This window comes from Coturnix japonica, chromosome 4 (assembly GCF_054131305.1).
Source record: "Coturnix japonica strain WE chromosome 4, WE-NBRP24, whole genome shotgun sequence".
NCBI classification, from domain to species: Eukaryota; Metazoa; Chordata; class Aves; order Galliformes; family Phasianidae; genus Coturnix; species Coturnix japonica.
Genome location: NC_140666.1, coordinates 10,078,187 through 10,105,933, shown reverse-complemented (window position 1 = coordinate 10,105,933; position 27,747 = coordinate 10,078,187). Strand labels below are relative to the sequence as shown.

Genomic DNA, 27,747 nt, shown 5'->3' with positions numbered 1-27,747 from the left:
TTGTCGTTGTGTATTCTCCCTTTTCTGGCAGCACAGAGGTCAGTGCTGGGGCAAGAGGGACTGGAGGAGTGTGACAACACACAGCGGGCTCCCAGAGCTCAGCACAGCCCGTTCCTCCCTGCCACACCTGCATGAGGGATCTGATGGGCTCCAGATGCTCTCCGCACCCCACAGGTGATTCATGGTCGGGGACTGACCTCACCCTCATGGCAAGACGTGAGCCTGTGCCTCAGTTTCTCCATCTGCAACATACAGAGCCTGGAAGGGAGGCACCACAACGAATGTTCTGGGGTAAATATGTTGAACCCCACAACTGCAGTGCTGAATTTACCCTCTGCAGCTTAAAGGAGAGCTGAAGGGGAACCAAACTGGGAGTGAGGAGCAAAGGGAAGGGGCTGGGTTTGGATGAGTTCATGGCCAAGTAGAGTCCAGCACAGTGAGGCTCAGCATGCAGGCAGGGCGGCACCCAGCCCAGGATATTCCCAGCGCTGGAAATATTTGGATGCTGCAAGAGTGCGTGGGGGGAGCGGCTCTTTGTGCTCACTGCAGCCGTCCCCTCCCCCCAGCAATGATGCTGGGCTCTTCTCAGCTTTTGGGATGCATAGAAATCCGGTCCGTGCTGCCCTTGAGCTGCGCTTTACAGCCGTGACCCCACAAGGACGCAGCCGTACGGACATGCTGCCAATGCACTTTGCTTTCTCCTGAAGGAGGAGATAAAAAAAATCCCAGCATGAGGAGGGCAAACAAAGCTGTGGGAAACCCGATCGGGGCTGTCACTGGGGTTGCACACGGGGTGTGTGGGTAGGGGAGAGGTGCACAGGACCCTCACGGCCATAAATGAAGCGTTAAAGTCCAGAGAGCCGTGTGAAGGAGCAGAAGCCTTGGGGGCTGCAAAGAAATCCCACTCCAGGTGCCCATCGCTGCCCGTGGGGCTCTGCCCTTCCATCACAGCTCGTCCCAGCCCCGAGGCTCCCGACGCACAGAGCCCGCAGCTCTCGGAGAGCAGCACCCCGGGGCGGGCGGGGGACGGCTTCAAAGAGGAGAATTTCTGCTCCTGGGCCAACACAAATATTTGCTTTGGTGTGTGCTGGTTAGAGGGGACCCGCGGGAAGGTTTGCAGGGAACAACCGGGGGCTCCCCGAGCATCCCCGAGCGCGGCCGCCCCTCCCTCCTCTTCTTCCTCCTCCTCCTCCTCCTCCCCCCATCGGCCGGCCCAGAGCCCGAGCAGGCTTGGGGCTGGGGAAGCGGGGCCGGCCGTGCCGTGCCGTGCCGTGCCGTGCCATGCCGTTCTACAAGCGAACCGTGGTGGCCCGGCCGAGCCGCGCCGTGCCGCTGTCCGAGCTGCGGGACGTCTGCAGCCTGGCGGCTCTCACCCTGCTCCGGCAGCTCGCCGAGCTCTGCGGCCATTCGCTCGCCTTGCTGGGGGACATCGAGGGACACGTCGAGGCTTTGGGGCGCCGCACCGGGCGGCTGCACCGCAGGGCCTCCCGCCTGCAGGAGCTGCTGCGAGGACGGCCAGGTAAGGAGCTGACGGGGCTGTCCGCGCTTCGGTGCCCGTTGGGGTGGACTCCGTGTCACCTCCGCATCCGGGGCGGCACCTGCTTGGGGACAGAGTGCTGTACCAGGGTGACGTCGGGGAAGCTCAGCGGCAGCGCCGCGCTCTACCCGGCCGTGATTCTCCCCCCTGCAGCGGGCAGCTCCCAGGCTGACAGCTGAGGTTCGCGCTGCATCCCGTCTTCCCGAGGCTGTTCTATTGCAGCCTCCTCGGGAAAGAGGCGACGTGGGGCTGAGCAGATCCTCGTCTCCATCCTTGTATCCCTTACAGCAGCTTCCACTCGTGTTTGGCACAGCCGAGGTGACAGCCCGTGGCCGCAGCGTGCTGCCCGCTCCTGGCAGCGAGAGGGGTTTGTTTTTGCCCGAACCGCTTTCGTTTCCCTTTTCAAGCCCTTCTGTTTGGCAGCGGTTTCATCACCGGGTCAGAAGCAGGCAGCCTGCTTCGGAGGAGCTTAAAATAAGCTCATTTTGGATTTGTTTAGAAAAGTTTATTTTAAAACGCTTTGGGAGGGTTGGACGGAGGGGGGGGCGGGGGGGGGAGGAAAGGAAGAGGAGGGTAGAGGGGGAGAAGGGGGATGTTGTTGCGGCACGTTTTCCCCAGAAGCACAGCTCATTTCTCAGGCCCCCAGTAAAATCTGTGTTGTCTGTAAGTGCTGCCCCGTCTGCGCGGAGCCGTGGGAAATGAGTGCTGGAGCTTCATGGCATGGCTGCACGCTGAGCCACGGCTGGGATGAGAAACCATCAGAGGAAGAAGAGGCTCCTGTGGTCTCTGCCTTGGCTGGAGAGGAATATGGGGAGCAGGAGGCACTGAGATCACCCGGGCTGAGCCCAGCGATGTCACCGTCCCCAGGAGGAGGAGCTGGCAGTGATAGTGACCAGATGGTCCCACCTGGCCGGCAGGTTGGGGACACTCTGTGGCCACAGGGGCTTTGTGCCACTGTGATGGATGCTGGCACCGTGGACACAGGCAGTGGTCAGGACAGTCCCCTTCCAATATCTCACTGGAGATGTGAACATGTGGGCGTGCATCAGCATCAACAGCTTATCTGGAGGTGCACACAGACCCAAATCTCACCTTTCCTCCCTGAGACTGGTCAGTGGATGGCAGAGACCTCACGCTCATTGTGTTCCCACCACCCCATAGGGCAGCACTGCCCGCTCCCATCCATCCACCACTGCCGTTCTGCAGCCCAGGGGGGTGAGTGCACTTCTGAGTGCTGCTTCAAATGATGTTTGTTTTTCCAAGTGCTCCACCATCTGCTGCCCCTGGGGAGATCGGTGCACGTGTCCGGAGGGTGCAACCCCTGCCAGCACCATCCCTGCAGGGACAGCCCAGGGCTGCTTTGTGCAGAGTCCCTGGGTGGGGAGCTGTCAGGATGGGATGGGGTTTTTCCCCCCCTTTTTCCATTTCTTGAAGATGATCCACATTTCTCCTCTTAGAGTGGAACAAACCCAACGTCTCATCCATGGGGGATGGAGCAGGGAATCAACCAGCACCACGTGCCCCAGGGCAGCCTTCCTGCAGCCCTCCTGCACCCCAGCATGGGGCAGACAAAGAGGGCCAGGTGCCAGCGTCACCCTTCCCCAGGATGGTTCCCTGGTTGGAGCATCCTGGATGTTCCCACATCACTTCATCTGAGGAGACAGCGGGGCTGTTTCCACTCTTGGAAGCAGGGGGCTGCTGGATTCCTCAGCCCTTATTCATCCATTGGCCATCGTGTGAGAGTGGAGGGATGTGCAGCCCGGCTGCCCAATGGCGGGGACGTGTCCCTTGGGTGGTGGCAGCGGGGACATGAGCTGTGCTCCCTGCTCAGCCCCTCGGGGCCCGGCTGCTCCCAAAATAAACCTCAGTGCTGAATACAACAGGGCCTGGCGCCGGGAGGTATGAAGGCATTGTGCCCACAGAGCTGCGGGGATGGAACGCTGTGCTGCGCCTCTCCTGGGAGCTGCTCGTTCTAAAGGCAAGAAGGCACAAGGGGTCGGTGCCGTCCCGGTGCCCACTCCTCCTCCAGCCCTAAGGTTCTCCCCGAGGTTCTGCCGGCATTTCTGCAACAGTGCTGCTCCGTACAGGCACGCAGCACCTCCAGCCCCGTGCTGGCTCTGAGAGCGGCCAAGGTGCACAGGAACATGGCTCTGTTTCAGCTGGGTCTCCAAAGAGGTTTGCATCATCTTAAGCAGTCTGAAGGATGCGTTCACTTTCATGTACAAACAGAGCTCATTCTGGCAAACTGTTTTCCAGCTGCAGGGACCTTTTACCAGGGCTGCTGCCAGGGTAATTGCCGATTGCTGTAGCAATGAAGCACAGCAGCCCACAGGGAGCACCAGTGCTCCCTGGCACCCAGTGGCACCGGGCACATCCAGGTGTCCACCCTGCAGTGCTCAGCCCTGTGCTGGCAGCCAGCAGTGCCCTGGGTGGTCCTGGCCATCAGCTGTGCGTGGGCTGCAAGGACACAGAGGGGCTGGGAAGGGCTGGGGGTGGGGGGGGAGCTGAGGTTTGGCTGCAGGACAGCACTCATGGTGATACAAAGGAACTGGGTTTCCTCCATACGATCCCACAGACCAGCTCTGTGCCATGTCGGTTTGGATGTGCACTTGGCAGCACCAGAGGCACACCAGGTTCACCTGCACCCCAATGGTTTATCCCCTCATGCAGTGCACCTCAGTTGTTCTGTGCTCACCTGACCTGCACATGGGGATTGCTGGCTGCAGTGAGCAGAACGGTGAGAGGGAGGTGAAGCTAATGCAGATTTGCAACTTGCAAACTGCATTTGCACTTTGTGTTTGGATATTTGAAAACCCTCTTCCATGGCTCTGCTGAGCTCTGGGGTGGGGTGTGGGCGCCCCATGTCTGCCTGGCTGGAAGCAGACAGAAGGTTACAGAGGATTGGTGCTGGTGGGAGCTGCTCGGTGGCTCCAGGTGTCTGCTCACCTGCAAAAGGGCGAAGCAGTGGCAGCAGATGAGGGCAGGGAGGCAGGATTCCCTCTTGCCCATGCAGGGATCCATGCTGCAGCTCCTTGGGGAGGAGAGCACCATCACCCCATAGATGAACCCCAAAGAGTGGGGACAAAGGGTAGGGCAAGGAACGTCACCATGAGACCCCATGGGAGCCACGGGCTGCAGCCTGGAGGAAAGCCCTTCGGCCAGCCGCCTGATCCTTATTAACTAACGAGGAGGGGAGGCTCTGCCCATAGCACGCTGCAGGGTGAGCAGGGGCATCTCCTCTCCCCACATACACATCCCTGCTCGGGGGTCCCGATGAAGGGCCGTGGGGGGCCGATGGGACACTCCGTCCTCGCTCCGTCTCCATGGCTGCGCCGTGGCATGCGTCTGCAGCGGGGAAGTGCAGCTGCGTCTTTAAGAAGGGCCTGGGCTGGGGTGGGAGAAGCATTTCCACGCAGCCTTTCTCCCGGCGAAGCTGGAGCGAGTTAGCGGCCGAGTTTGCCCCGCTGCCGTCAGCCAGCTCACCCCCCTGGGGGCTGCGGTGCCATGAGGACACGGGGCACGGGGCAGCACTCAGCCTCCCCGGCCCCCAGCCCCGTGGGGAGAGGAAGAGGAGGCCGAGCTGGGTATGTAGTTCTATCCTCCACTCTGGGGAGGGTCCGGCAGCTCTGCAGGGTGAGGACAGGGAGCGCAGGGCGTCCCCAGCGCTGGGTGCTTCCTCCTCCGCCTCCTCCTGCCTGCAGCTCTGCCTGGAGACTCCATTGGGAGGGGAGGTGCCCCCATGCCCCCACCTCGCTGCTACATTCCTGGCTGCGGGGTGGGGGCTCCGGGTGGGATCAGGCAGCGGTGCTGTGCCACTGAGGACAGTGTGCCAGTGCCATGTCCTGCAGCCCAGCAGGGTCACTGCCACCACATCCTCCTCCATGGGCTCAGTGTCGTGGGGAGGACACGGCAGCATGTGGCACCTGGCCGGGTGGCATTCGGTTGTGCTCACTTTTCTCAGGCTGGAAGCAGCTCTGGTGGCAGAGGATGTAGGTGCAGTTTTTGGGGTGCCTGCCGCTGGGGTACCCGTTGTCCCCGTGTGGGCTGCATATTCCTGCACGGGCAGCAGAGAGCTCACAGCTGGTCCTGCGCTCCTGGCACTTGGCGGGGGGGAGGGCGGGGGGGAGCCGGGTTGAGGAGCGAGGAAACTGGCGCTGCTACGCGGGAGGAATCCCAGGAATGCAGAACCCAGAGGGGACACGAGGTGGCACGACAGCCTCAGCTCGCGTTTTGGGATCGGAGAGCAGAGCGGTGCCAGGGGCCGCTTGGGGGTCACCTTCAGTGGGGCGAGCAGTGGGGCGCGGGCACAGGGCTCCAGACCCTCCCCCCCAGCAGCCCACAGCCACCCACACTGCTTTGGGCTGCACGGGGCAGTACAGGGCCCAGGTCCCGCTCCCCCTGTCCTTGGCTCGGGCCCTGAGCCATTGTTCTCCAATGAGCTCATCCCAGCCTCTCATTATTATTATATTTTTTTTTAACGCTGTTTCTTGGCCGGAAAATAATCAGCTGGGCCACTTGGTGTGGATGGCCGCTTCAAAGGAGCAGCTTTCTCCTCCAGCTGGGGGCTGCTTTGGAAGCAGAGGTGCAGCACACAGGGATCCCTGCACGGGATGAGGGCTACAAGATCGCAGTGCTCTGCTGGCCGGGCTGCGCATCACAGCAGGAGAAAATACACACGGGGATGGCATTTCTGCAGCCATTGCAGAGCCTGGCTTTGCCTGGGCGAGGCGGGGGCTCTCTGCCCCAATCCGGGGGTGGCACAGCTGTGCCCCCGCACCGCCGCAGCTGTCACACCCACCTGCTCCTTGCAGCACTCGTGCTGCTGCTCCTCACAGAGAGTACTGATCCAATTTGTGGCTGTTGCCATAACAACCTCCCGTCGCTTTCTGGTCCTTTCTGTCGCTCCGTGGATGCTGAGCTTTGCTGGGTGAAGGATGCTCCAGCACTGATGACCTGGGATGGAGGATGGCCTGGGATGGAGCAGGGTGACCCTGGTGCTTCTGGGTGCCACTGTCTTCTGGGTGCGAAGGGACACGTGCCAGCCAGGTCCCATTGCATCATCTGGGACAGCAGCACCCAGTTGTGGATAGTGACACCCAGCCTGGCACATGGAGTGCTCCCCGTTCCTCCCACCGCACCCCCCAGACGCCACCACCCACGAACCACAGACCACATCCCCATGGCTCCTACCGGCTTTACCCACCCCAAGAGCAGCCCCCACCGCACTCTCCCAGCTCCCACCGCACCCTGGGGTGCCCTGGCTGCCTTCGGGAGCTGCCACCCACGACCACCCTACACGCCGTGGTGCGGATTGCGGTGCAGGGGGACCCCCGGCTCTTCCCCCGCCCAACCCCTTGCCACCGGGGTGACCCCACCCCCCGTGCCCCCACCCATTCAGCCCCGCGGCGGGCGGGCCCCGAGGGGGCGGGCGGGCCGTGCGGATGCGGCGGGCGCTCGGCGTGGCGCGGTGCGGTGCGGCCCGGCCCGGCTCGGCCCGGCTCGACTCCTCCTCCTCCTCCTTCTGCTGCCCGCTCCCGGCGGCGCGGCGCGGCGGGGGAGGTATGGAGCCGGCGGGGAGCGGCCCGGGGGCGGCGGGGCTCTGAGCATCGGGGCCGGCCGAGCCGCGCCGGAGGATGGGCAACGCGCAGCGGAAGGCGCCGCGCAGCCAGCGGCGGGGCAGGATGCGCGCAGCAACAGGTATCGGGGGATGGGACGGGGTCCCCGGGAGCGATGACCCCCGGAGCGGGGTGGGACGGAGGCGGGGAGGGGGCGGCTCGTGCTGTGCCGCGGGCGGCTGGTCCCTGTGGGTCGCTTGGAGGACGCGGGTGAGGTCACCTCCAGCTGAGGCTGCAGGGGACGGGGAGAGATGGGGCCGTGTGTCTGCCGGTACCGAGCTGCGGGGTGTGGAGCAGGTGTCGGTGTGCGGCCTGGGAGCGGGGAGCAAGGTCTGGGTTGCAAGGGGCAAAGCCTGAATTGAGTGGAGTCAGCCCCAAATTGCAGGCTGTGAGCCTCGAATTGCAAGGAGCCAGCCCTGAACTGCAAGGAGCCAGCCCCGAATTGCAAGGGGTGAGCCCCACATTGCAAGGAGTGAGCCCCAAGTTGCAAGGAGCCAGCCCCAAATTACAGGAGCCATCTGTGTGGCAGAGGCCTACACTCACTGGCTCCTGAGCTGGGTCCTACCCAGGTGGGGAGCCTATTCCTGCACAGCCCCTGGTACCCACAGCTCCCTTCTCTCACCGCCCATGAGGGTGTTGGGTGTCTGGTTGGGTCTCACACCATAAGGCAGGCAGAACACCCAGCAAATCTGCACAGGGCGTCTGGGGGGAGCATGGGGGCAACCGAGCATAGCTGCCCTTGAAATAGATGGGTCTAACAGGCAGGACCTGCCTGGTCACCCCTCTGTCCCCACATGGCTGGCCTGGGCAGTTCCACAACCCTTCCAGACTCCGAGAAGCTTATCCTTCCCAGTACCTCATCCCAGCACCTGGGAATGCTGAAAACACAGGGCAGGAGGGCTGGCAGTGCTCCGAGGCTGTGCAGGATCCATTGCCTGCAGGCTCAGGAGCAGTAAAGGGTGCAGTGGGGAACCCATTCTATTGCTAGGGAGCCACATGAAAATGTGGAGTGATTGTCACAGCCCCAGCGACTGTCACAGCTTAATAATGAGCGGACAGAGGGGGTGGAAGTACAGCCTGTCTCTGTACCATTTTGCAGCTGCCATTGCAACGGGTGTCGCAGTGGAATGAAATGGGGCAAAGAGAGCCTGGGATGCGAGGGGTGAAGGATGCTGTGCTATGAGGTGCAGCGTCGGGGCCCTCCTGGGAAGGCAGGGTTGACAAAGCCATAGTGGAGCTCCCACTTGGCCAACATGTTGGCACTGCCCTATTGCCCGTGGGGTGGGGGCTTTCGGGTCGCTGTGTTTCAGAAAGCTGTCAGTGGTGGATGCTAAGGAGGTGTTCTGACATGCCAGATAAGGGCCAGGGGAAATCTGCTGCCAGCTCCCCCAGGCTGCGTGCTGGAGCAGCTCTGCTTGGCCCCATCCATCAGGGCCATGTGCAAATGCTGCCAGGGCTGCCAGTGCCTGGGGAAAATGTGCTCTGATCTCATCTGCTGTGTCCCGTCCCTGAGGTCTACAACTCCGGGGTCTGCAGCAGTGGCAGGTGCAAGGCTGCCTGTCCCCAGCACTCCAGGGCTACGTTCCCATCACTGCTCCCATCTTGGCTCCCACGGGGCTCGCTCCCCTGGGAACAACTGGCTAAGGCACACGGATCCCCGGGGTGCGTGGAAAGTGGTCCCTCGTGGCTCAGGGGACTCCTGCAGCGCCCGGCGTGAAAAACCGACCGCATTCCGAAAGCGGCGCTATGGGAAGGAAGAGGGGCCGGGGCCGTACAGTGGGCGGCGGGAGCTGACTCAAGCAGCCAGTTCCTGGCCGTTTCCTTTTGCTCCGGGCCGCGAACGGGGCAGGTGGAAGCAGCCCGCTCCTCACCGTGCGCTTTGCTGAGCAGCCATGGCCAAGGCGGAGTGGCTCCTCGCACGGTGGCAGCGCGCAGGTAAGGCACACGGCTGCAGGGATCGGGTGGCAGCTCAGGCGTGGGGACACAGAGCTCTGGGACACGGCGTCGGTGCAGGTCCCATCCTCCCTTCCCCAGCGTGGCTGCAGTGCGTGCCCCGCTTTCTGTTCCCTGCCCAGCCGGGCCGTCCTCACTGCAACGAAGCCGCAGCCGTGCCGAGCTCCCAGCCGCTCCGCTGTGGCTGCTTTCAGCTCTCGGGCCCCTTTGTCCCGAGGCCTGGCCGCGCTCCCCTCTCAGCCACTTCCTCGCATTGTCCCGGCCCCGTGGAGTGCAAATGCAGCAGGGCATGGGGGAAACGGCACTTTCCTGCGATCGTCCGCTCCCAGTGCGGGGCCACAGCCTCCATGCAGACAGACCCTGTCGGCTTCTACCCCATGTCCCTGCTTGCCGTGTCCCTGCGCCTGCCTGTCGCTGCACGAGTGACAGCTGGTTGCTGTGGTGACTGTTCCCAAAGCAGCACGGCACCCCTGTGTGCCCCCCCACAGAGCTGGGGAGGAGGGACCCCCCACCCATCCCCACTGGGGACCCCTCTGCTCCTGCCCTGTGTGAGGTAAAGGAGGGATCTAGTTAGAGAAATGGGTTTGTGTCTGTTTCGCCTGATGGCACCTCAGGGCTTTGGCACAGTGTTCACTCTGAACCCTACTGATGGACGGTGGTGTTTCCTGCTCTGCTGCTGGTGCTCTCTCACGCAATGCAGCCTTCCCCTGCACGCTGGGTGACCCCCTCGGCTGCTAACCCACCCACCCCAACAGCTCCTGCAGCGCTGCTGTCTGCTGTCAGTGCAAAATCAGCTGACAGCGTGTGAAACAGGGAGGATAAGGAAAGCCCAGATCTGCAGGAGCAGGCTGCTGCTGCTGTTGTTGTGCATCGCAGCCCTGCAGGAGGTGCAGGTGTGGGGTTGCAGTGTGGGCACCCACCTAGCAGCCTGCAGCCCCTATGATCTCACCCTGTGGCACAATATCTGTGGGGTGTTCTTTCCCTTGGGCACACCCCACCCCACACATTCTGTCCTGGTGTGGGGCACATGGGTGTTCAGTGGGGCACTGCTCTATGGGAATGCTATACAATGCACAGTGCTGCTGTGTCTCTGCGGGGCTGCTGGCCAGGCAGCTCTGAGTCCAGCATGGGGCGAGGTGGGACAGGAGGCACTTTGCATGGTGGCTGCCAGCTCCCACAGCTTACTATTTGCTCTTCCTCTCCATTCGCTGAGGAGCAGCGTGCACTCTGGCTCCAGCCCATAGGGAATGTCATCGCGCCACACACTGCGCCGTGTTGGGGCTCTCACTCAAAGCATTACAGAGCATTGCCGGCACTGCAGCATGATGGAGTTTGGGTCACTGTTGGGATTGCTTTGAGCTTCAAGATTTGCAGCCCGGTTCACCAGGGCTGGATGCTGCTGTGCCAGTGCCTGTTGCCATGGCCGCTCAGCTAACGCTGCCTCTGCTGCTGCTGTTCCATCACTTCTGGGGTACCTTTGCAGTGCTGGCGCTCCCTGCTTGCTTTGGGAGTGCTTGAGAAGGGGAAGTTTGGCGGCATCATCTCACCGTAGCTTCATCCCGAAACGAAGTGGCTCTCAATGGCTCTGTCAAACATCTCCCTGTGGATTCGGGGTGCCTGGGCAGTAGGTAAATGCGGCTGCTGGCGTGGAGCGGGGTGGATTGGAGATGCTGAGGGTGGGTGCGTACATTGTGCCCCATATTGTGTGGTGCTGGGGGAGAGCAAAGCTCAGTTCATGCTCGATGCTGGTCCTAAGCTGGGGGCAAACTCCCTGTGGCTACAGCCCCACACCTCACACCTCCATCTCCACATCATCCTGAGCCTGAACACTTGCTCACGCTCTCTGCAAACTGTCCCCGACATCGTGGTGCTGCTGCACGTCCATGCACACAGATGCTGCCCTTGCCCTGAGGTGTGGGGCAGAGCTGTCCGCAGGTGTGAGAGAACCCTGGGAGACATCGTGCCCCCCTTGGGTGACCCTCCCTTGGCTTCCCCCAGCTGTGAGGCATGTGTCAGGGATGCATGATGGAGCTGAGCACTCTCAGGAGTCCAGAGGGATGGTGCTGCTGGCTCCTTGTGCCATACAGCAGAGCCACGGCATGATGCCCAACACTCTGAGCACCCGCTCCAAGGAGCACCACCCAAAGCACCACGGCATTACATTCACTCCTGGCCCAAGGGGTGCTCCTCGTGCAGGCGGGGTGTCATGGTGTCAGAGCCCGGGGTTGGCTGTCCCCCCCCCCCCCCCCCCCAACACTGCCCAGCTGTGCTTCCGCTTTGCTCAAGGGTGGTTCCAGGTTTCAGTGCTGCCGTTTGCCCACTGGGCTTCAGCGGCACGGTGGGCCCCCAGGGGTGCCGAGGGGGCCAAGGTGGAGGTAAGGTGCTCTGCTCGGGGCAGGATGTGGTGGAGGAGGGCGTGGGGAGGAGGATTGTGCTGGATGGGGGTCCCCGAGTCCCTGTGTAGGTGCTGTCCGGTCTGCCAGTGGGGTGATACCCTGAGCTTGCTCTGTGCACAGCGTGTGCTCCCTGTGCCATCAGCTCTGCAGCACCCTTGTTGTCTGTGGGCATCTTCTAGGAGGAACAACCATGTTCCTGCTGGAAAACAGGGAGCTGTGCTCACTTGGGGCAGAGAAATGCCATCCCTGGCCAATTGCTGCTCTGGGCACAGTGCTGCCCTGTGTGCCCCCTCTGGGATGGGGTCCTGCAGCTGGGCAAAGCTCAGCACGATTTGCATGCGCACACCCCGAAACCTCTTGGTTGATATGGAAACAAGTCAAATTATTTAAAGGGAAGGAGAAAAGGAAAAAAAAAAAAAAAGAAAGAAAAAAAAAGAAAGGCTTGTGTTAAGGCACGTCGTTATGGTAACAAAAATTATAAAAGTAACTAGGCTAGGGAGCAGGCACGCTGCTTTCGGATGCTGGGCGTCGTGCAGGGGGCTGGGGGTAGAGAAGAAGCTGGGGTGATGCTGGGGGCACGCAGCCTGGGATGCTGGTGGCCCTAATGGCTGCAAAGGGCTGGAACGAAGCAGAAGGGGGAATGCAGCAGGGAGGTGCTGGGCACTGGGGCTGCCGTGGTGCAGTCATCCTTCAGCAAAGCCGCAGAGCTGCTTGCTCTGCATGCCGGGGTGGGGTTGAGGGTGCTGAGGCTCTCGCTGGGGACAGCACCCTCAGTGCAGGGATGAGAGGAAGCGTTTGCCACGCAGGAAGCAGGGCTGGGTGTGCACTGCCTGCACCCTGGGGCCACCCAGCAGCCCGCAGCCCCTTCCCACCCTTTCCTGCCAACGTGAGTTACTCTCGGGCGATGCTGGTGGATGAAGTGCTACAAACAGCACCGTGTCCCCTTGTACCCTTCCTTTAGGCTGTGGTTTCTGCTCTCCTGCAGCAAGGAGGTTGCTTCACCACTGCCCTTCCTGCGCCCGACAGCAGCTGTGCAATCACCCAGGGCGGTGGGTTGATTTCTTCCTTCCTCAATTTCTCTCTGCTCCCTGCCTGGCTCTGGCCGCCCACAGAAGCGTGTCCAGCGTCTGCAGCAGCAACGGGCTCTGCTCCTGCAATGACACAGCCACATCCCCATCCCCGTGTTGCTGCAGGGATGGATGGATGGGATGGGTGCGCTGTGCTGGCTCAGCACCAGCCCCAAACCCTCAGCAGCACTTGCAGGAAGCACAGTTCCTCACTTCCCTCTTATTCTGCTCCCTCCTGCTCACAGCCACTTCTAACCTGGACTTGGAGAGCAAGAAAGCCGCCCCCACCAAGCTATCATGGCAGCAGCCAGTGAACGTCTTCCTGGCCGCCGGCCGCCCGCCCGGCATGGAGCAGCTGCATCAGGAGGCTCAGCTCAACCTGCAGAGCATATTGCAAGGTACTGGGCATTGCTGGGTACAGCTCCGGGTCTGCTGCACTGAGGGCATCACCGAGCTGCTCTGTGCACCTTGCAGAGCTGTGAGGTCCCAGCCTCCAGCAGCCCATCCTCTGCTCTGCCCCCAAATCCCCGCACCCAACTGAGCCACTGTGGCCCAGAGCTGTGCCTGGGGCTGCCCACGAGGAGCGTGGGGCCGGCTAATGGAATCAGCGTGGGTGCTGATCTTGTTTCCTCCCAATTTCTCCATTGCGACGTCACGCGGCCTCAGATCAGATGCTTTACAGGCATCGATTAGATCAGCAGCCTGGCCTTCCCCCAGCTCGTAATCTCATTATGGCAGCCCAAGTAGAGCTGGTTTCCGCAATAGGCTGTAACGACCAGTGCTAATTAGCTCAACAATCACAGGACACGGGAGATGGGGAGCGCTGGCCATCCCCAGCCAGGCTCGCAGCCCCCTGGGAGCTGCAGTGTTCCCAGCCCTGGCCCTGCTGCAGGGCTCTGCACTCCCCTTCCTGCATCTCGAGCAGGACAGCTAGACACAGCCCAGGGACAGACATCAGTGGCTGGAGCAGGGTCCTACCATCTGCTTCCCTTGCAGAGGAGTATGAGGAGCAGTATGCTGAGAGCAGAGTGACTGGGCAGACCTTCCGCGCCACCGGACACCCATCCCCCAGAACCCCCACGGAGCCGTCACCCCAGCCCCTGCCCTCCAAGCGCCTCGAGTTTGTGCTTATGGTGAGTCCCAGGGCCGCGGTGGGGATGCACCTTTGTGCCTGAGCACTCTGTGGGGTGGCAGGACATCAGCTGGGGATGATACATCGGCACTGCATTGCACAGCAAGATGGGGGGTGGCCCTTCCTGTCCCACCGGGGTTATTCATGCTTTTCCCTGCAGCCCCCAAGCCGGCGAGTGGATGAGGAGGAGAGCAGCAGTGCCAGCACGCTGGGTGTGAGACCGCCCGACACCTCCCTGAGCCTCCCCACCACCCCTGACAAGCAGACAGCCTGGCCCAGAGCCTTCCCCCTGCCCACCGTGGAGGAGAAGCAGCGGCACCAGTTCTGCTCTGTGCAGACCAACATGGTCCCCATCAATGTCTCTGGTAAGGCAGCACCCACGCTTGGTGGCTGGGGGAGAGGTGATAGAGCTGAGCTGGCACCTGGAAAGGATGCTCCCATCGGGATGCTGGGTGGTGGGAGGGCAGGCTGAGAGCCTGTGTCCCCGCCGGCCACGTGGGGACAGCAGGGGACAGCAGCGGCATGCTCGTGTGCGTCATTCCCTGCCATCTCTCCTGCCATCTGCAGCTCCGTGTGTCCGATCCGCGCCACCAGCCGGTCTCTTGTTTGTGCCGTGCTGCCCTACCAGCCGGTACTGTTGTCACCTTGGCTCACACCGCGCTCCGTCTGTCCATCCATCCATCCGTCTGTTCTCACAGGGCTGCAGCTCCCAGGCCCCCCATGGACAAATACAGCCTCTGACTGTGTCCCTCAGTGCCACATCCCCACAGCTCTCAAATGCCTCTAAGAGCGATGACCCCCCCACCTCCCCACACACCTCCCTGGGCATCCTGTGCCAGTGCATTATCACTCTTTCAGAGGAGAAATTTGTACTAATCCCCAACCTGACCCTCCCCTTGCACAGCTTAAGGCCACCACCTCTCATCATTCCATGCATCCCGCCTCCATCGCAGCAGCTCTGTGTTCCTGCAGCCAGCACCACCCACTACATCTCACAGCACATGGCTCACCACGTCCTCCACCCCTGCCACCCACCCTCACTTTAACAAGCTGGGGTACAGCCGTGGTGCCACAGGTGGCCATGTCCTACTGGCAGCAGCAATACGGTACGGCGTGTTTGTTTTGGCTACAGGGCAGCACTTTGCTAGGCACGCGAGTGCTCGTCACTCCCTGTTTAACACAGAGACCGCGATGAACCCCAAGTCCACCCTGCGGCGTAGACGGACCATTATTGGATTCCCTAACATGTCCGTGCGAGACCAAGGTGACAGCAAGAACCGCGCAGCTCTTTGCACCTGCACAGCCACCTCGGGGGGCTGGGACACCCTGGCCGTGGGGATGTGAAGGCCACCAGGCAGACCCCGTGCCCTCGTGGGGTCCTGGGTGTGCTGGTGACACTGGCCTGGCACTGGAGCTGGCGTGTGTTGGGGGACACTCCCACACCCCAAGTCAGGGTCCAAGATGCTTAAAAGGAGCGAAGGATGCTGAGAATCCAACCTGGCCCTGTGCCCTCCCTCACAGGCAGTAGGCTGACCCCATGCCACTGTAATGAGGGTGCTTAGAGCATCCCTGGCATGGCCATGAAGCAGTGCTTGATCCCATCAGTACAGCATCCATTCCGGCTCTGGGGCATCTCGGTGATGACCCCAGGAAAGGTTCTTCTTAAGTACGTAGAGGGACTGGAAGTAGAGAAACCACAGCACCAAGGGAAGTTCACACTGGGTAGGAGGAAGGTTTTCCCTGTGATAGTGGCCAGCCACTGTGGACAGGACCCCAAGTGAGACTCCTCCTGTGGAGTTACTCAGAGTTCAGCTGGTCACAGCCCTGAGTTCCTGTCTGGCTGTGTGTGGGATCCCTGGGCCCCTTCCCACTGGGCTGCTCAGAGATGACGAGGGGCTGCGAGCCATCTCATCCCTCCTGGCCCAGGGTGTGATGCCCACCACAGAACAGCACTGGGGCAGCACTTTGGTCCCTATGGGGGTACTGCCTCTTGCATGGAGACTCCCACCCTGGTTAAACTGTCCACACACTTGATAGCACATCTCAAATCCCAGCACGGGTGCTAACCAGGCTGGAACTGTACCCAGCTGAGTGTTGCCCACTCAGTAGAGGAGAACATCTGGGGTCAGCCCTTCTCTTGCAGCCAGCTAGGGCACGCTGCACATGCAGGCAAGGAATGCAACCCAGAGCTGGGCCATGGGGTGGGAACCATCCTACACCCAATAGGGAAGGATGGTGGCTGCAATGCCCAGGGCAGTGCCAGCCCACGCTCACCCCACATTTGTCCCCACAGGCAGCACCAACGGCCCCGCGCACACCACACACCCACCCATCGCCGAGTCCCTGTCCTGCAGCTTTGAGACCACGGGTGGAAGGAAGCCCTGCCAGCAGACCAGCCCCCACCAGCCGCTCTCTGCCCCACTGAGGAAGACCTTCAGTGACCTTGGGGGCACGCTGCAGGCACGCTGCTGCCCACCACCATCCCCCATGGACAACGTGTCTGCCCCCAGCACCTGCAACGGACCGCAAGGCTCCTCTTTTCCACCACCGTGGGGTGCCAACTCCTTCGGATACACCGCCACCCCCAGCCCTGCTGCCGGCCAGGAGGTCTCACCTGGCAGCTCTGCCATGGGCTCACCCACCAGCACCGAGCGGGCCGCCTCCTTCTTCATCACCCAGGAGGAGCACGCCGGGAGCACTGGGCCTGGCTCCTTCTCCGCCACAACGTCTGAATCTCCTCCTGGCTCTGGGAGCATCCGGAGATGTGATGGCCAAGAAGCCAGGGTGAACTTTTCACCCACAAACAAAGAGCCGGAGCCTGCACCAGAACCATCGCGCCTGGGGGTGGAGCGGGGAGGGTGCCGCTTCCGCGAGCGCTCGCTGTCGGTGCCCACTGACTCAGGGTCCCTCTGCTCCGTGGACATTGCTTATGCTGAAGCCCGGCGGGGCAGCACCAACTGTGCCCTGGGCTACCCCAGTGCCGGCTCCGAGGGCAGCACCAGCACTGATAACATCTCGCTAGGGCCAGAGCCGGATGGGCAGCGGCGGCGGCGCTCCAAGAGCATCTCCCTCAAGAAGGCCAAGAAGAAGCCCTCGCCACCCACCCGCAGTGTATCACTGATCAAGGAAGGGCAGGACAGCCCAGCTGCCCTGGGGCTGCCTCATGATCAGAGACCCAAGAGCCTTTGCATCCCGCTGGAGCCCGCTGGGCACCGGGTGGTGCATGCAGACCCCCAAGGCAGAGAGCCTGATAGCCCAGCTGCCCCCCACCAGTGGTACCTGGCAGACTGGAAGAGTGGTGAGCCCTACCGGTCCCTCTCCGGCTCCAGCACAGCCACAGGGACTACAGCCATTGAGTGTGTGAAGGCACGGGGCAGCTCAGAGTCCCTCATGTCTCCCTCTGTCTCCAGGGCCACAACACCCTCCCAGCTCTCAGCAGAGGCTGACCTCAAAACCTCCTCTCCTGGCAGGCCCACGGGGCTGATGTCCCCATCCAGTGGGTATTCCAGCCAGTCAGAAACCCCCACACCCACCGTCCCCACCTCAGCCATCCTCGGGCACTCACCACACCAGGTGCGGGTAAGGCCGCTGGTTCCTGAGAGGAAATCCTCACTGCCCCCCACATCCCCCATGGAGCGGAGCCCCAAGTCCAGGCTGTCCTTCGAGCTGCCGCTCACACCGCCAGCCCATCTCGACCACTCAGGGCTGAAGATCTCCCTGAAGGGGAAGACAAAGGTCAGCCGGCACCACTCCGACTCCACCTTCGGCACCAAGCTGGTCCAGAAGACCAGTCCCATCCAGCCCATCATGCCCGTGGTCACCCAGTCCGACCTGCGCTCTGTCCGTCTGCGCTCCATCAGCCGCTCCGAGCCAGAGGACAACACTGACGGCCCGGAGCGTGCTGAGGAACTGCCACGTGTCTCCTGCCCAGGGACAGAGAGGAAAGTGAAGCCGCCGGTAGCAGAGAAGCCACCATTGGCCAAGCGGCCCCCATGCATCCTGCCCAAGCCCGTAGCCGTGCGGGAGGAGGGTCCCCTGCCCCCCACATCCCCACCAAGCATCACCATCAAGGACAGCTTGGTTCTGCGGAAAGGGGATCTGTGGAGGGGCCCGGGGCAGCCCCGGCGGCTCTCACAGGGCAGCCTGGAGGACAAGCCGCAGCCAGAGGCAGAGCGCAGGAAGGCCAAGGTGCCACCACCGGTGCCCAAGAAGCCCAGTGTGCTCTACCTGCCGCTCACCCCAGCCCCGGTGCAGCAGGTGGGGGGTGTGGGGGACCCAGCGCCCACCCCCAGCCCCATCATCACGCTGGATGCAGAGCCCAGCTGCTGCCAACCTGACACTGACGGCCCAACGCCCACTGAGGTCCCAGGCACAGCACAAGCTGTCGAGACCCCCTCAGAGCAAGGTGAGTGTGTGCCTGCTGTTCCATGCAGAGAAGGGGGCTGGGGGGTCCCTCTCGTCATCCCATGCATTTCATGGCTGTCTTCTCCTCCCCACAAGCAGGCAGCACGTCTGAGGCTGGCACAGAGGAGAAGAGCTTCGCCAGTGACAAGACAGCTGACTCCATTGCTGAGGAAGACGATGATGTCTTCATGGCATCCCGCACCACAGAGGATCTCTTCACCGTCATTCACAGGTAGAGAGAGTGCTGTGGTGGGCACAGCTACTCAAGCCCACCCTTGGAGGGGTTGTTGCTGTCTCATGCACTCATGAGGGTGTAAGGAATTAAGTTTTTACAGTGAGGGTGGTGAGGCACTGGAACAGATTGCCCAGAGGAGTTGTGGATGGCCCACACGTATGCTAAACTCAGAATCACAGCATGGCTTGGTTGGAAGGGGTTTTAAAGATCCTCCACTCCAACACCCTGCTATGTGCAGGGACACCTCCCACTGGGTCAGGTTGCTCCAAGCCCTGTCCAGCCTGGCTTTGAGCACCTCCATCCTGCCCCAGCAGAGCTGGGTGGGTGACGTGCCCCTCCCCCCCTTATGCACTGCTCTTTACCCCATGGGCACTGCCTTTCCCATCACTGTAGGAAATCATCCCATCCAAAGCAGTGGCGGCTCCTGCCTGGGACTGCTCCCACCACACATCTCTTTGGTGTTTAGGTCCAAGAGGAAGGTTCTGGGGCGGAAGGAGCCTAGTGACAGCTTTAGCAGCCGGCCCAATTCCCACTCTCCTGTGAAGACATCAGGCTCACCTACCGGCGAGTCCCCTGCAGCAACAGTGAGCACCGGGAAGTCCTCCAGCAGGAATGAAGATTTTAAGGCTCTGCTCCAGAAGAAGAGCAGTAAAACCAGCAGCGGTACCCGGCCGTCTGCAGCTGAACTGCTCAAGACCACAAACCCACTGGCTCGGAGGGTCATGATGGAGTTTGCCCCTGAGCTAGATGGTGCAAACAGCCAGCCCTAACCTTGCACAGAGCCTTCTGGCCACAAAGGGCTCGGGTTGGTGCAGTGAGCCGTGCTGCGGGCAGTAGCATTAGGCACTCAGGTCACTACAGAAGGAATGTCCCGGCTGCCCCGCTGGGGCTTCTTTCGTGCTTTCATTTCTTCCTTGTCAAAACCTCTTTGGTTCCTCTCCAGTGGGAGAGCTGCCAGCAGAGAAGCAGCGTTGGGACCTGAGGCTCCCACGTCCCTGGTGAGCTGCTGGCAGGAGGGGAGAGGCAGACATGTGGCACTATAGTGGGGAGACTGGGACCTGGGACCTCCTGTGCTGCTGGGACGCCAGCTCCTGCTGCTTGGGAACACACCTTCCAGCACCTGCAGCAAAGCTAGCTTGAAACTGTTTGGTCACTCGGCATGTGGTACTTTAAACGGCTTTTTCTAATGCACAGTGGTGACGATGTTTTATTTTCATTTGATGTGGTGCCATCAGTTTCCCAGGCAAAAGTCCCAGGTTTTGAGTTCAGCTGGAAACGTGGAGATTTACTCTGGGGGCCGGTTGGACTGGAGGTTGCTTTGGAAGAGCCACAGACCATTCCTGCTCATCTTCTAAAGCATCCTCCCTGCTGCACGGGGAGCAGGCGCCTGCTGTCTGCAGCCTGTGCCGTGACCTCGGGCCCCTCAAAAGCCCCTGACAATGCTGCATTCCAGAGAGCTCTTCAGCCCTTAGTGCAAACACAGACTCCCCACCTCCACCATAGGACTGAAGCGCCCTGCAAAAGCGGGGTGGTCTTGTGCCTCCTGGAGACATCTACAGCTTCCATTGCTGGAGTTCCTACAGCTGCTGGCCAGACCTGGCCAGCTGTTGGGGTGGAGGGCTGTGCTCTGACCCTCACCCACAGGACTCCTGCACTTTCCCAGTTTCTATGCTCGGGGCTGCACCCCACTGCTGTCCCTGTGCTGCTGGTTCTGCCACCATCCCCCTGGCACAAGCAGGACCCCACAGACCGTGTGCTGGAACTGCAGCAGAAGCCACAGTGAGGAGTGGTGGGGCAGGGATAGCCAGAGGGGTGGGGGCTGAGCAGAAACACCATCTCTCCTCTTCCTCCAGGTGAGAAAAGGCCAGACAGTAACTAGCAGAGAAACAGAGTTAGGAAAGCTTCTGGTTTATTTCTTCTCACATTTCTGCAAGCTCCCATGTACCCCAGCCTCCCTGCAGCAGGGCAGAGCAATGGAGCCGGGGCTGAGCAGCAGTGGGGGCACAGCCCCGGGAGACAGGGGTGGTTTGGGCACCCAGCGCCCTCCCAGGGAGCACCGCCTCTGTGGACCTGCCCTGTGCTGGAGCTGAGCTCTGAGAGCCTCTGCTCTCCTCGGTGGTTTGCTTTTAACCCCTCCTGTTACTCGCACTTGCTCCCTTCCCTCTCACGGGACGGCAGATTACAGCGATAAATTAGGGTCTGGGCTGAGAAACTCAGGAAAAGAAGGAATTAAAAAAAGAAAAGAGGGTAAAAAACAACAACTCTAACATATCTCCGTGCTTCACCCCAACCCTGCGGCACCCGGGAAGTTGGAACCGAGAAGGCCGCAGGCACCAGAGCACCACCTGCAGGCCCAAGCACCCGGCGCAGGCCTAGGGGCTGGGGGGCAGGCCTAGGGGCTGGGGGGCAGGCCTAGGGGCTGGGGGGCAGGCCTAGGGGCTGGGGGCAGGCCTAGGGGTTGGGGGGCAGGCCTAGGGGCTGGGGGGCAGGCCTAGGGGCTGGGGGCAGGCCTAGGGGTTGGGGGGCAGGCCTAGGGGTTGGGGGGCAGGCCTAGGGGCTGGGGGGCAGGCCTAGGGGCTGGGGGCAGGCCTAAGGGTTGGGGAATAGGCCTAGGGGGCAGGCCTAGGGGTTGGGGGGCAGGCCTAGGGCAGGAGGCAAGAGGCGGGCCCAAGGCCCGGGGGAGGGTCGTGGCGCAAGGCGTGCTGGTCGGCGTTGAGCGCGGCGGTCCTGCGGCGATGGCTCCGAAGGGGAAGGGAGGCGGCAAGGCTGGCAAAGGTGAGCGGGGCCGGGGGAGGGAGGCCTGCAGACCAGCTCTGGTGCCGGTATCGGCGCTCAGAGGCCTGGCCCGGTTTCATGGCGTTGTTCGCAGGCGGTGAGAGCAGCGAGGGCAAGGCCCAGGGCCCAAAGGGCGGTGGTAGCGCCGTGAAGGTGGGTACCGGTTCCCCCTCCTTGCCCCCAGTGCCGGCAGCCCTCGCGGCCCGCCACGGCTCCCTCCTCCCTAGGTCCGGCACATCTTGTGCGAGAAGCACGGCAAAGCCATGGAAGCCATGGAGAAGCTGAAGGCCGGGGTGCGCTTCAGCGAGGTAGCCTCGCAGTACAGCGAAGACAAGGCCAGGCAGGGGGTAAGGCCGCTCCTAGCTCAGCACTGCCCTGCGGCCATGACAGGTCTGCAGCTTAACCTTGGTGGTTCCCTCCTGCAGGGAGACTTGGGCTGGATGACCAGAGGCTCCATGGTGGGACCATTCCAGGAAGCAGCGTTTGCCCTGCCGGTGAGCAGCATGGACAAGCCGGTGTATACAGACCCCCCTGTCAAAACCAAGTTTGGGTACCATATTATTATGGTGGAAGGCAGAAAATAAAATATGAATGACCGTGGAACTCACGACTGCTTAAATTCTGAGCGTTTCCCAGGCACGTGGACTTAGAAGCATATTGGTCATAACCACAGGGTGCTTGGAGACAGCCAGCCGCTCCTGCAGGACATGCAGATCACAGCCAGCAGAGAACAGGGCCCCCTGCACAGAGAGGTGAAGCATTCCCTGAAAAAGGTAAAGTAAAAGTTGTGTGTAGTTGTTGAAATCTGCATCAGTTTGTAGGCCAGCCGCTTGGTTTTCCAGCTAGAGAGATGATGATGTACAGCTGTGAAAACTCAGGCTGCAAATATAGCCAACCTGGAAAGGGTAAGGGATTGCCTAGAGCATTTGCTTTTATCCTCACCAGCAAGGATGCAGGCAGCTCAGATGCTACAGGTTCAGCTCCAGAGTTCAGACTTAACATGGAAGAGCCTCCCATTGTTAGATGCCAATCTAATGCTACTACTGCAGCTCAGGGTCACTGCTCTGGGCAGGCTCCATGTTCTTTCAGTCAGCAGTCTTTACCAAGACTTGGAGGTATGAAGTATGTGCCTAAAGCCTAGTAAGGTGCACTTTATCCTTCTGGTAAAATGGGATAAGTGACAGTGTGACTGATATGAATGAGATGGCCCTGTATGTCCCTACCTCTGGCATCTCAGTAATAAATATCCCACTGCATTCATCTTCTGTCTGCTGAAAGATGACTTAAACTGGTGCCGTCTTTGCTGCAGGTAAGCATGCCAGTATGTCTGCAGGCTTAGGGATGAGGGCAAAACATCAAATAGAACAAAAGGTCTTCCCACCATCAGACACAGTGAAGAGGTGAGGCTGAAATCAGGTCAGGTCTTTCTCCCACCCTGCTTTTGGGGACATTTGTTTCATTTTGTTGAGAGAACAGAAGGTTTGTACATGCCAACCAGCATTTTCAAAGCTCGTTAATATTTTGTTATATAAGGCAGACAGGCCTTTTTACAGCATGAGCAGATGCGGACCCATTTAAGTGATGCTTTATTAATAAACTACTTGTTTCCAGGCTACCAGGGCTTTGTTTTACACCTATTAGAAAAAGCACATTGGTACATCTCCTGTACCAACAGGACCGCTGTTTGTATTTGGCATGTCATCTAGTAGAAAGAACTCAAATTCTCATGCCTAGGCCAAATTTAACTCACCATGGTGGCAGAGGGGGAAGTCAGATGAACAAGACATTGCTGAAAGCTGGAGTGAGGTTCTTGTGACTTTAAATTCAGATTCATTGTGCCTATTGTACCTTGTAAAGAGGTTTTCTGTGGTACTGTTTCAGTACTAGTCCTGATGCCAGGCAGATGTTTGCTGCTATAAATCCTCCGAGCAATGGAGGCCAGCATGCCGTCTCCCTCCACCCCAGGATGTTCATTCTCAGACCAGCTTAAATCCAGGTTGGGGCAGTTCTGTTCTCAGCTTTGTACCAAGCACTTGGTGTGCTTAAATAGCAGGGCATGGTTCAGGTAGGCAAATGGACTTTATTTACATTGAGAAGGAGAGGGACTGCAGCAGTTGGAATTTAGACTGCAGCAAGCTAACCACACCTTCAGCTTTGTGAGAGTCTCTCCTGCTAGATGAGAAACTGAAGGCCAGAAACACAAATCCAGAGTTGCGTTTGAGTACAAAGATAGGTATTTTAATTACATGAACAGGAACGTGAACTTCTTAATGAAATGAGTCCACAGTGAAATTCCTTTCCCAGCACCAAAAAATGTGACAACAGGAGGAGTTGCTGGATTTGTTCACTAAGCATGACTGAAAGTTTCATAACATGAAAGAAATACATATTGCAGCCAGTCTTAATAAGATCAGTATAGTTTAACATCAGTATAGTTTAAACAAATATTTTGTGAAAAAAGTTAAACTACTTAACAAAGGTAGGCATGTTTCATTAGACTGTTCAAAGGTTTACATTTCATTTCTGAGCCATCTGTCTGTACAAGTTTAAGGTCATAAGCATGATTTCAGGATCTCCACTTTTTATATCAAGAGCTTGCAGGAAACAGTTCAGTGCCTCTTGTAGTTTTCCATTTTCCTTCAGATTCTTCCCTCTGTCCACCAAAGCATTGTAAGTACCTGAGCGAGGAGAGGAACTCTGACCAGTAGAGACGCTTTCCTGGGTGCAGTACTCCACCTGTTCATCTGACTGAAGCTCAGCATCACCAGTGGATTCCTCCTGAGAAGACTCTGTCTCATCTCCTTCAGACTGCAGACCCTCTATATGGAAGGACTCTCCAGTTGAATTCAGTGTTTCTCCAGCAGGTTCTTCTTCAGGCTTGACAGACTCCCCACTACACTCTTCTGCTTCTTCTTCTGCAAAGCCTTCTTGCTCCTCATCGCTGTTTTCTTCTTCACCTGTGGTTCCCATGATTTCACTAATTTCCTCAACCTCATCCACCACCTTGTTGATGAGAGATCTCCTGGAAGCTGTAGACCTGTTACTGCTGTTAGTTAATTTGGGAGAAAAGATGGCTTTTGCTATACTTCTTTCATTCTTAGGAGTAGATGTTTCAATTCCTCCTATAACTTCACGCTGAGGGCTGTTCAGAGGAAAGGACCTTTCATCAAACTGTTCTTCCTCCAGGTTTATAACAGAATGGTCCTCATCCTCACTGTCAGAAACAATTCTTCTCATGTGCTTCTTTCTAGCTGAAACAAGGACAGCGCTGTCTTCCCCTGATGCTTCACTCCCTTGCAAAGAGTTATTTGGATCTTCTTCAGCTGTGTTGTATGTGTTCCCAGAGTTACTTTTCTCACTTAAGCAAGTTTTTGCTGATGATTTATGCAGGCTTTCTGCTTTTAGCTGGAAATCTTCATCTTCTGGGTGCTCCGTTGATCTTTCCCCATTTGAGGCATCCTGCAATCCACCTTCAGACTCTTCCAGAACCAGATTGAAGTCAATTTGATCCTGGGGAAAAGGCATAGATGTATCCTCCGAGCTGATTTCTTGCACATGAGACTCCTGGACCTCAGCATGGACTTTTGGTAAAACATCTGATAAATTTGGTGGTAGGGCACACAAAGCTAGCTCAGAAACATCTTTCTTTTCTGTCTCTGAGACAGCAAATGAATCAAGTACCTGATCTGCTATTTCTGTGTCTTGTAACCTTTTGGAATCATCAGTCATAACAGATTCATTAGAGGAATGCTGAGAAGGCCCAGACAGGCCATTCCCAGCCTCAGTCAAGCCATGTGAATTTATATGATGAAGAGAATGTTGTTTCTGTTGAGTCTCTTTATCAAGTGGACCAATTCCAGGTGATAATGGTGTAGTGTCTGAGTCCAGATTTTGTTCAGAATCTTGTATATTGGGCTGTTGCGCTTTCTTGCCACTAGTAAGCAGCTCTATATCCATACCCGATGTCTCTTGTGCCAGTTTCTCTTCACCTAACTCAATAGTCAGATTTGTCATCTTAGAGTTGACATCGAGAACCTGGACCTCCATGTCCTCTGTAAGATCAATAACTTTGTCATTTTCACGTTTATCAGCTGCTGGTGGTGAAACAGAGTTATTTATATTGTTCAACCCCGGAGACCTCTTCTTTGTCTGTGAAGCCAGTTCTGCTGGTCTCACCAATGTCTCCTCAGCAGCATTTCGAATCCCTTCCATCCTCACATCTCTGAGCTGAGACTCTAACTGAACCAGCTCATGGGCCTTCTGTACCCTCTGTTGGATGTACTGATGGGCTTCCTCACTCTCAGCCTGTTCCTCATGGGTCACTTCCCTTGTAAATATTAAATCGTGATCAGATATGCCAAACATTTCCAGAGAGTGCAAATAAGCAATGTGCTCATCCAGCTGCACATCAGTCTGTCTCTGGGTGGCATGCAAAGACTGCAGCTGGATCTGAGTTGTGGATGTTCGTGTATCTTCTAATGTGAAAAGCTCCCTTAGTTCCTGTTTGGAGAAATACCTAAACGGGTTCTTTTTGTCACCAGTAGTCTGTCTTATTAATGAATCCTTAAATACTTGCCGCCTATATATTTTCTCTTCTACTGTCCCACAGGTAATCAGCCTGTAAATCACCACATTCTCTTTCTGCCCAATCCTATAAGCTCTATCTACAGCCTGAGCATCTGTAGCTGGATTCCAACTGGGATCAAAGATCACCACTCGGTTGGCTGCTGTTAAGGTTATACCAACACCACCAACCTGTGTCGTTAGCAGAAAGACAGAATAGTCTTTGTTACTCTGAAAGGCATTAATGCGCTTCTCCCGTTCTGTGAGGTGGGTCACCGTTCCATCAACACGCATGATCTTAAATCGTCTGCTAGACAAAACCCGCTCGATGATATCCAGCATCTTTCTTGACTGTGAGAACACCAGTGTTCGGTGTCCCTCTTCCCGGAGCCTCTCTAAGAGTCCTAAAAGAAACTGCATTTTCCCAGACTCCTGGATCAGGGTCTCATCAGACAGATGGTCTATTTTATTGGCACCTGAAAGTACAGCTGTTTGACTCTCGTGATCCTGCTCCAAATACTCCTGTCCATCTAAGTCCAGCTGGGTACACGCTCTTGCAGTCAGAAGCCTGGGGTGGTCACACAGCTTCTTCAAGACAGTCAGCTCAGCCAGAGGTGATCGGGTTGTCATCAGCAGTTCTTTCACATGATCTAGACAGAGAAAGTTCCTGTAGATTTTTTCCTGCACTGGTGCCAAGTACACCCACACAACAAAGTCATTTTTCCTAGTAAGAGATGGCATGACAGGAGCGCTAGGCTCACGTGGATCCTCAGGAAGAGGAGCGTCTGATTTCTCAGCATTATTTCTTTTTATATCACCTTTAGTCCTTCTGAGGAAATATGGCTTTATAATTGTCATTAGGTTCTCAGATATCTTAAGTCCCAGTGCTTTCTCACCTACAGTTGCATCCTTCTCCCTGGCCCTAGTAATGGGATTCTCGTACTCCATTCTAAATGTTCTGGCTGTTCCTAAGAGAGAACCCTGGCATGCAAAGTCAAACAAGGACCACATTTCCTGCAGGTTGTTTTGCAGTGGCGTGCCTGTGAGGAGGAGGCGATGCTTCGCAGGAATTGCGTATACACACTTGGTTGTTTTGTTGGATGGGCACTTGATTTTGTGTGCTTCGTCAAGGATGATGTAGTCCCAAACAAAGTCCTGCCCGTGGCAGCTGGCAAGTTGCTTCCAGTTGTTAATGAGCATCTGGTAGCTTGTGACAACAATGCCGTTCTTCCTCTGGATCTTCTCCAGGTTCCTGGTGCGCTCTGTCTTGCTCGTGCCATGGAACTCTTTGACACGCAAACCAGGGGTCCAGCGAGCAAACTCAGCCAGCCAGCTGCTGACCAGGGTGGTGGGCATGATGAGCAGGACGTGCCGGATGAGCTCGCTGTCAAACATGCCTGAGAGGAAGGCGATGATCTGGATGGTCTTCCCCAGGCCCATATCATCAGCCAGGATCCCTCCAGGTCGGCCCTCCTGGTGCAGGCGGTACAGGAAGGCAACTCCCTCCCGCTGGTGCTGGAAGAGCTTCTCGTGCATCTCCCTGTAGAGCAGCAGGCCGCTGCCGCACACGTCCACAAAGTTGCCTTCATCCCCTTCCTCCTCCTCCGCCGCCGCCAGCTCTGCCAGCGCTGCCTCCAGTCGCTGAATGCGGCCCCTCAGCTTCTCACTGGGATGGATGGCGACTGCCTGCCGGAACAGCCGCAGGGCCTGCTCCAGGTCCCCGCTGCCTGCAGCCTCCTTGGCGTCGATCACCAGCCTGCAGGACCTCCGTTAGCACCGGGACCGAGCCCCCAGCCCCGACCCTCCTCCTCCTCACGACTCCCACAAACCCCTGCAGGCCCCCAAGATCCCTATAGCCCTTAGGCCCCACAGGCCCCCACACCGCTATAACTTCCAGTTCCTCATCCCCCGCCCCACTAACCCCCTCAATCCCCACCGCCCTCGTTCCGCAGCCCCCGCAGCCCCCCCCCGGCCTCTCACCGCCGGTACCGCTGCTCCTCGGGGCTCAGCTCAGCCATGACGCCGTTCCGCTGCCGCCCTGCGTTTCAAACCCGGCCCTTCCCGCCCTGT

The 27,747-nt window shown here is 58.7% G+C and overlaps 3 protein-coding genes and 2 long non-coding RNA genes across 18 annotated transcripts; 3 read left to right on the top strand and 2 right to left on the bottom strand.

Annotated features, from left to right (window-relative positions):
• Positions 1-1,227: 1,227 nt before the first annotated feature.
• On the top strand, positions 1,228-19,530 carry NHSL2 (NHS like 2). 13 transcript variants are annotated; one of them, XM_085544468.1, is made up of 9 exons: positions 10,861-11,480; positions 12,463-12,550; positions 12,814-12,966; positions 13,565-13,701; positions 13,861-14,065; positions 14,833-14,964; positions 15,994-18,105; positions 18,204-18,336; positions 18,806-19,530. In XM_085544468.1, the coding sequence occupies exons 1-9, from the start codon at positions 10,989-10,991 to the stop codon at positions 19,107-19,109; spliced, it is 3,756 nt and encodes a 1,251-aa protein (XP_085400594.1). In that variant the 5' UTR covers positions 10,861-10,988; the 3' UTR covers positions 19,110-19,530. The 13 variants fall into 13 exon arrangements, with proteins under 13 accessions (XP_015715697.2, XP_085400597.1, XP_015715701.2 ...); XM_015860211.3 differs by lacking the exons at positions 10,861-11,480; positions 12,463-12,550 and adding an exon at positions 1,228-1,519; XM_015860215.3 differs by lacking the exons at positions 10,861-11,480; positions 12,463-12,550 and adding an exon at positions 4,900-5,121.
• On the bottom strand, positions 5,993-6,878 carry LOC146760931 (uncharacterized). 2 transcript variants are annotated; one of them, XR_014945106.1, is made up of 3 exons: positions 6,741-6,878; positions 6,336-6,490; positions 5,993-6,184 (listed from the first exon to the last, which is right to left on the bottom strand). It is a non-coding gene; the product is annotated as an uncharacterized LOC146760931 (long non-coding RNA). The 2 variants fall into 2 exon arrangements; XR_014945105.1 differs by lacking the exon at positions 6,741-6,878 and having other exon boundaries at positions 6,336-6,654.
• Positions 19,531-21,033: 1,503 nt separating the features above from the next.
• PIN4 (peptidylprolyl cis/trans isomerase, NIMA-interacting 4) lies at positions 21,034-21,717 on the top strand. The gene is made up of 4 exons (XM_015860061.3): positions 21,034-21,114; positions 21,209-21,267; positions 21,342-21,461; positions 21,540-21,717. Exons 1-4 carry the CDS (start codon positions 21,075-21,077, stop codon positions 21,696-21,698), a joined length of 378 nt encoding a protein of 125 aa, XP_015715547.1. The 5' UTR covers positions 21,034-21,074; the 3' UTR covers positions 21,699-21,717.
• A 33-nt stretch (positions 21,718-21,750) lies between these two features.
• On the top strand, positions 21,751-22,374 carry LOC146760930 (uncharacterized). The gene is made up of 2 exons (XR_014945107.1): positions 21,751-21,887; positions 22,060-22,374. It is a non-coding gene; the product is annotated as an uncharacterized LOC146760930 (long non-coding RNA).
• Positions 22,375-23,330: 956 nt separating this feature from the next.
• Positions 23,331-27,724, bottom strand: ERCC6L (ERCC excision repair 6 like, spindle assembly checkpoint helicase). Its single transcript, XM_015860048.3, has 2 exons — positions 27,658-27,724; positions 23,331-27,433 (listed from the first exon to the last, which is right to left on the bottom strand). The coding sequence occupies exons 1-2, from the start codon at positions 27,693-27,695 to the stop codon at positions 23,632-23,634; spliced, it is 3,840 nt and encodes a 1,279-aa protein (XP_015715534.2). The 5' UTR covers positions 27,696-27,724; the 3' UTR covers positions 23,331-23,631.
• Between the last annotated feature and the right edge of the window lie 23 nt (positions 27,725-27,747).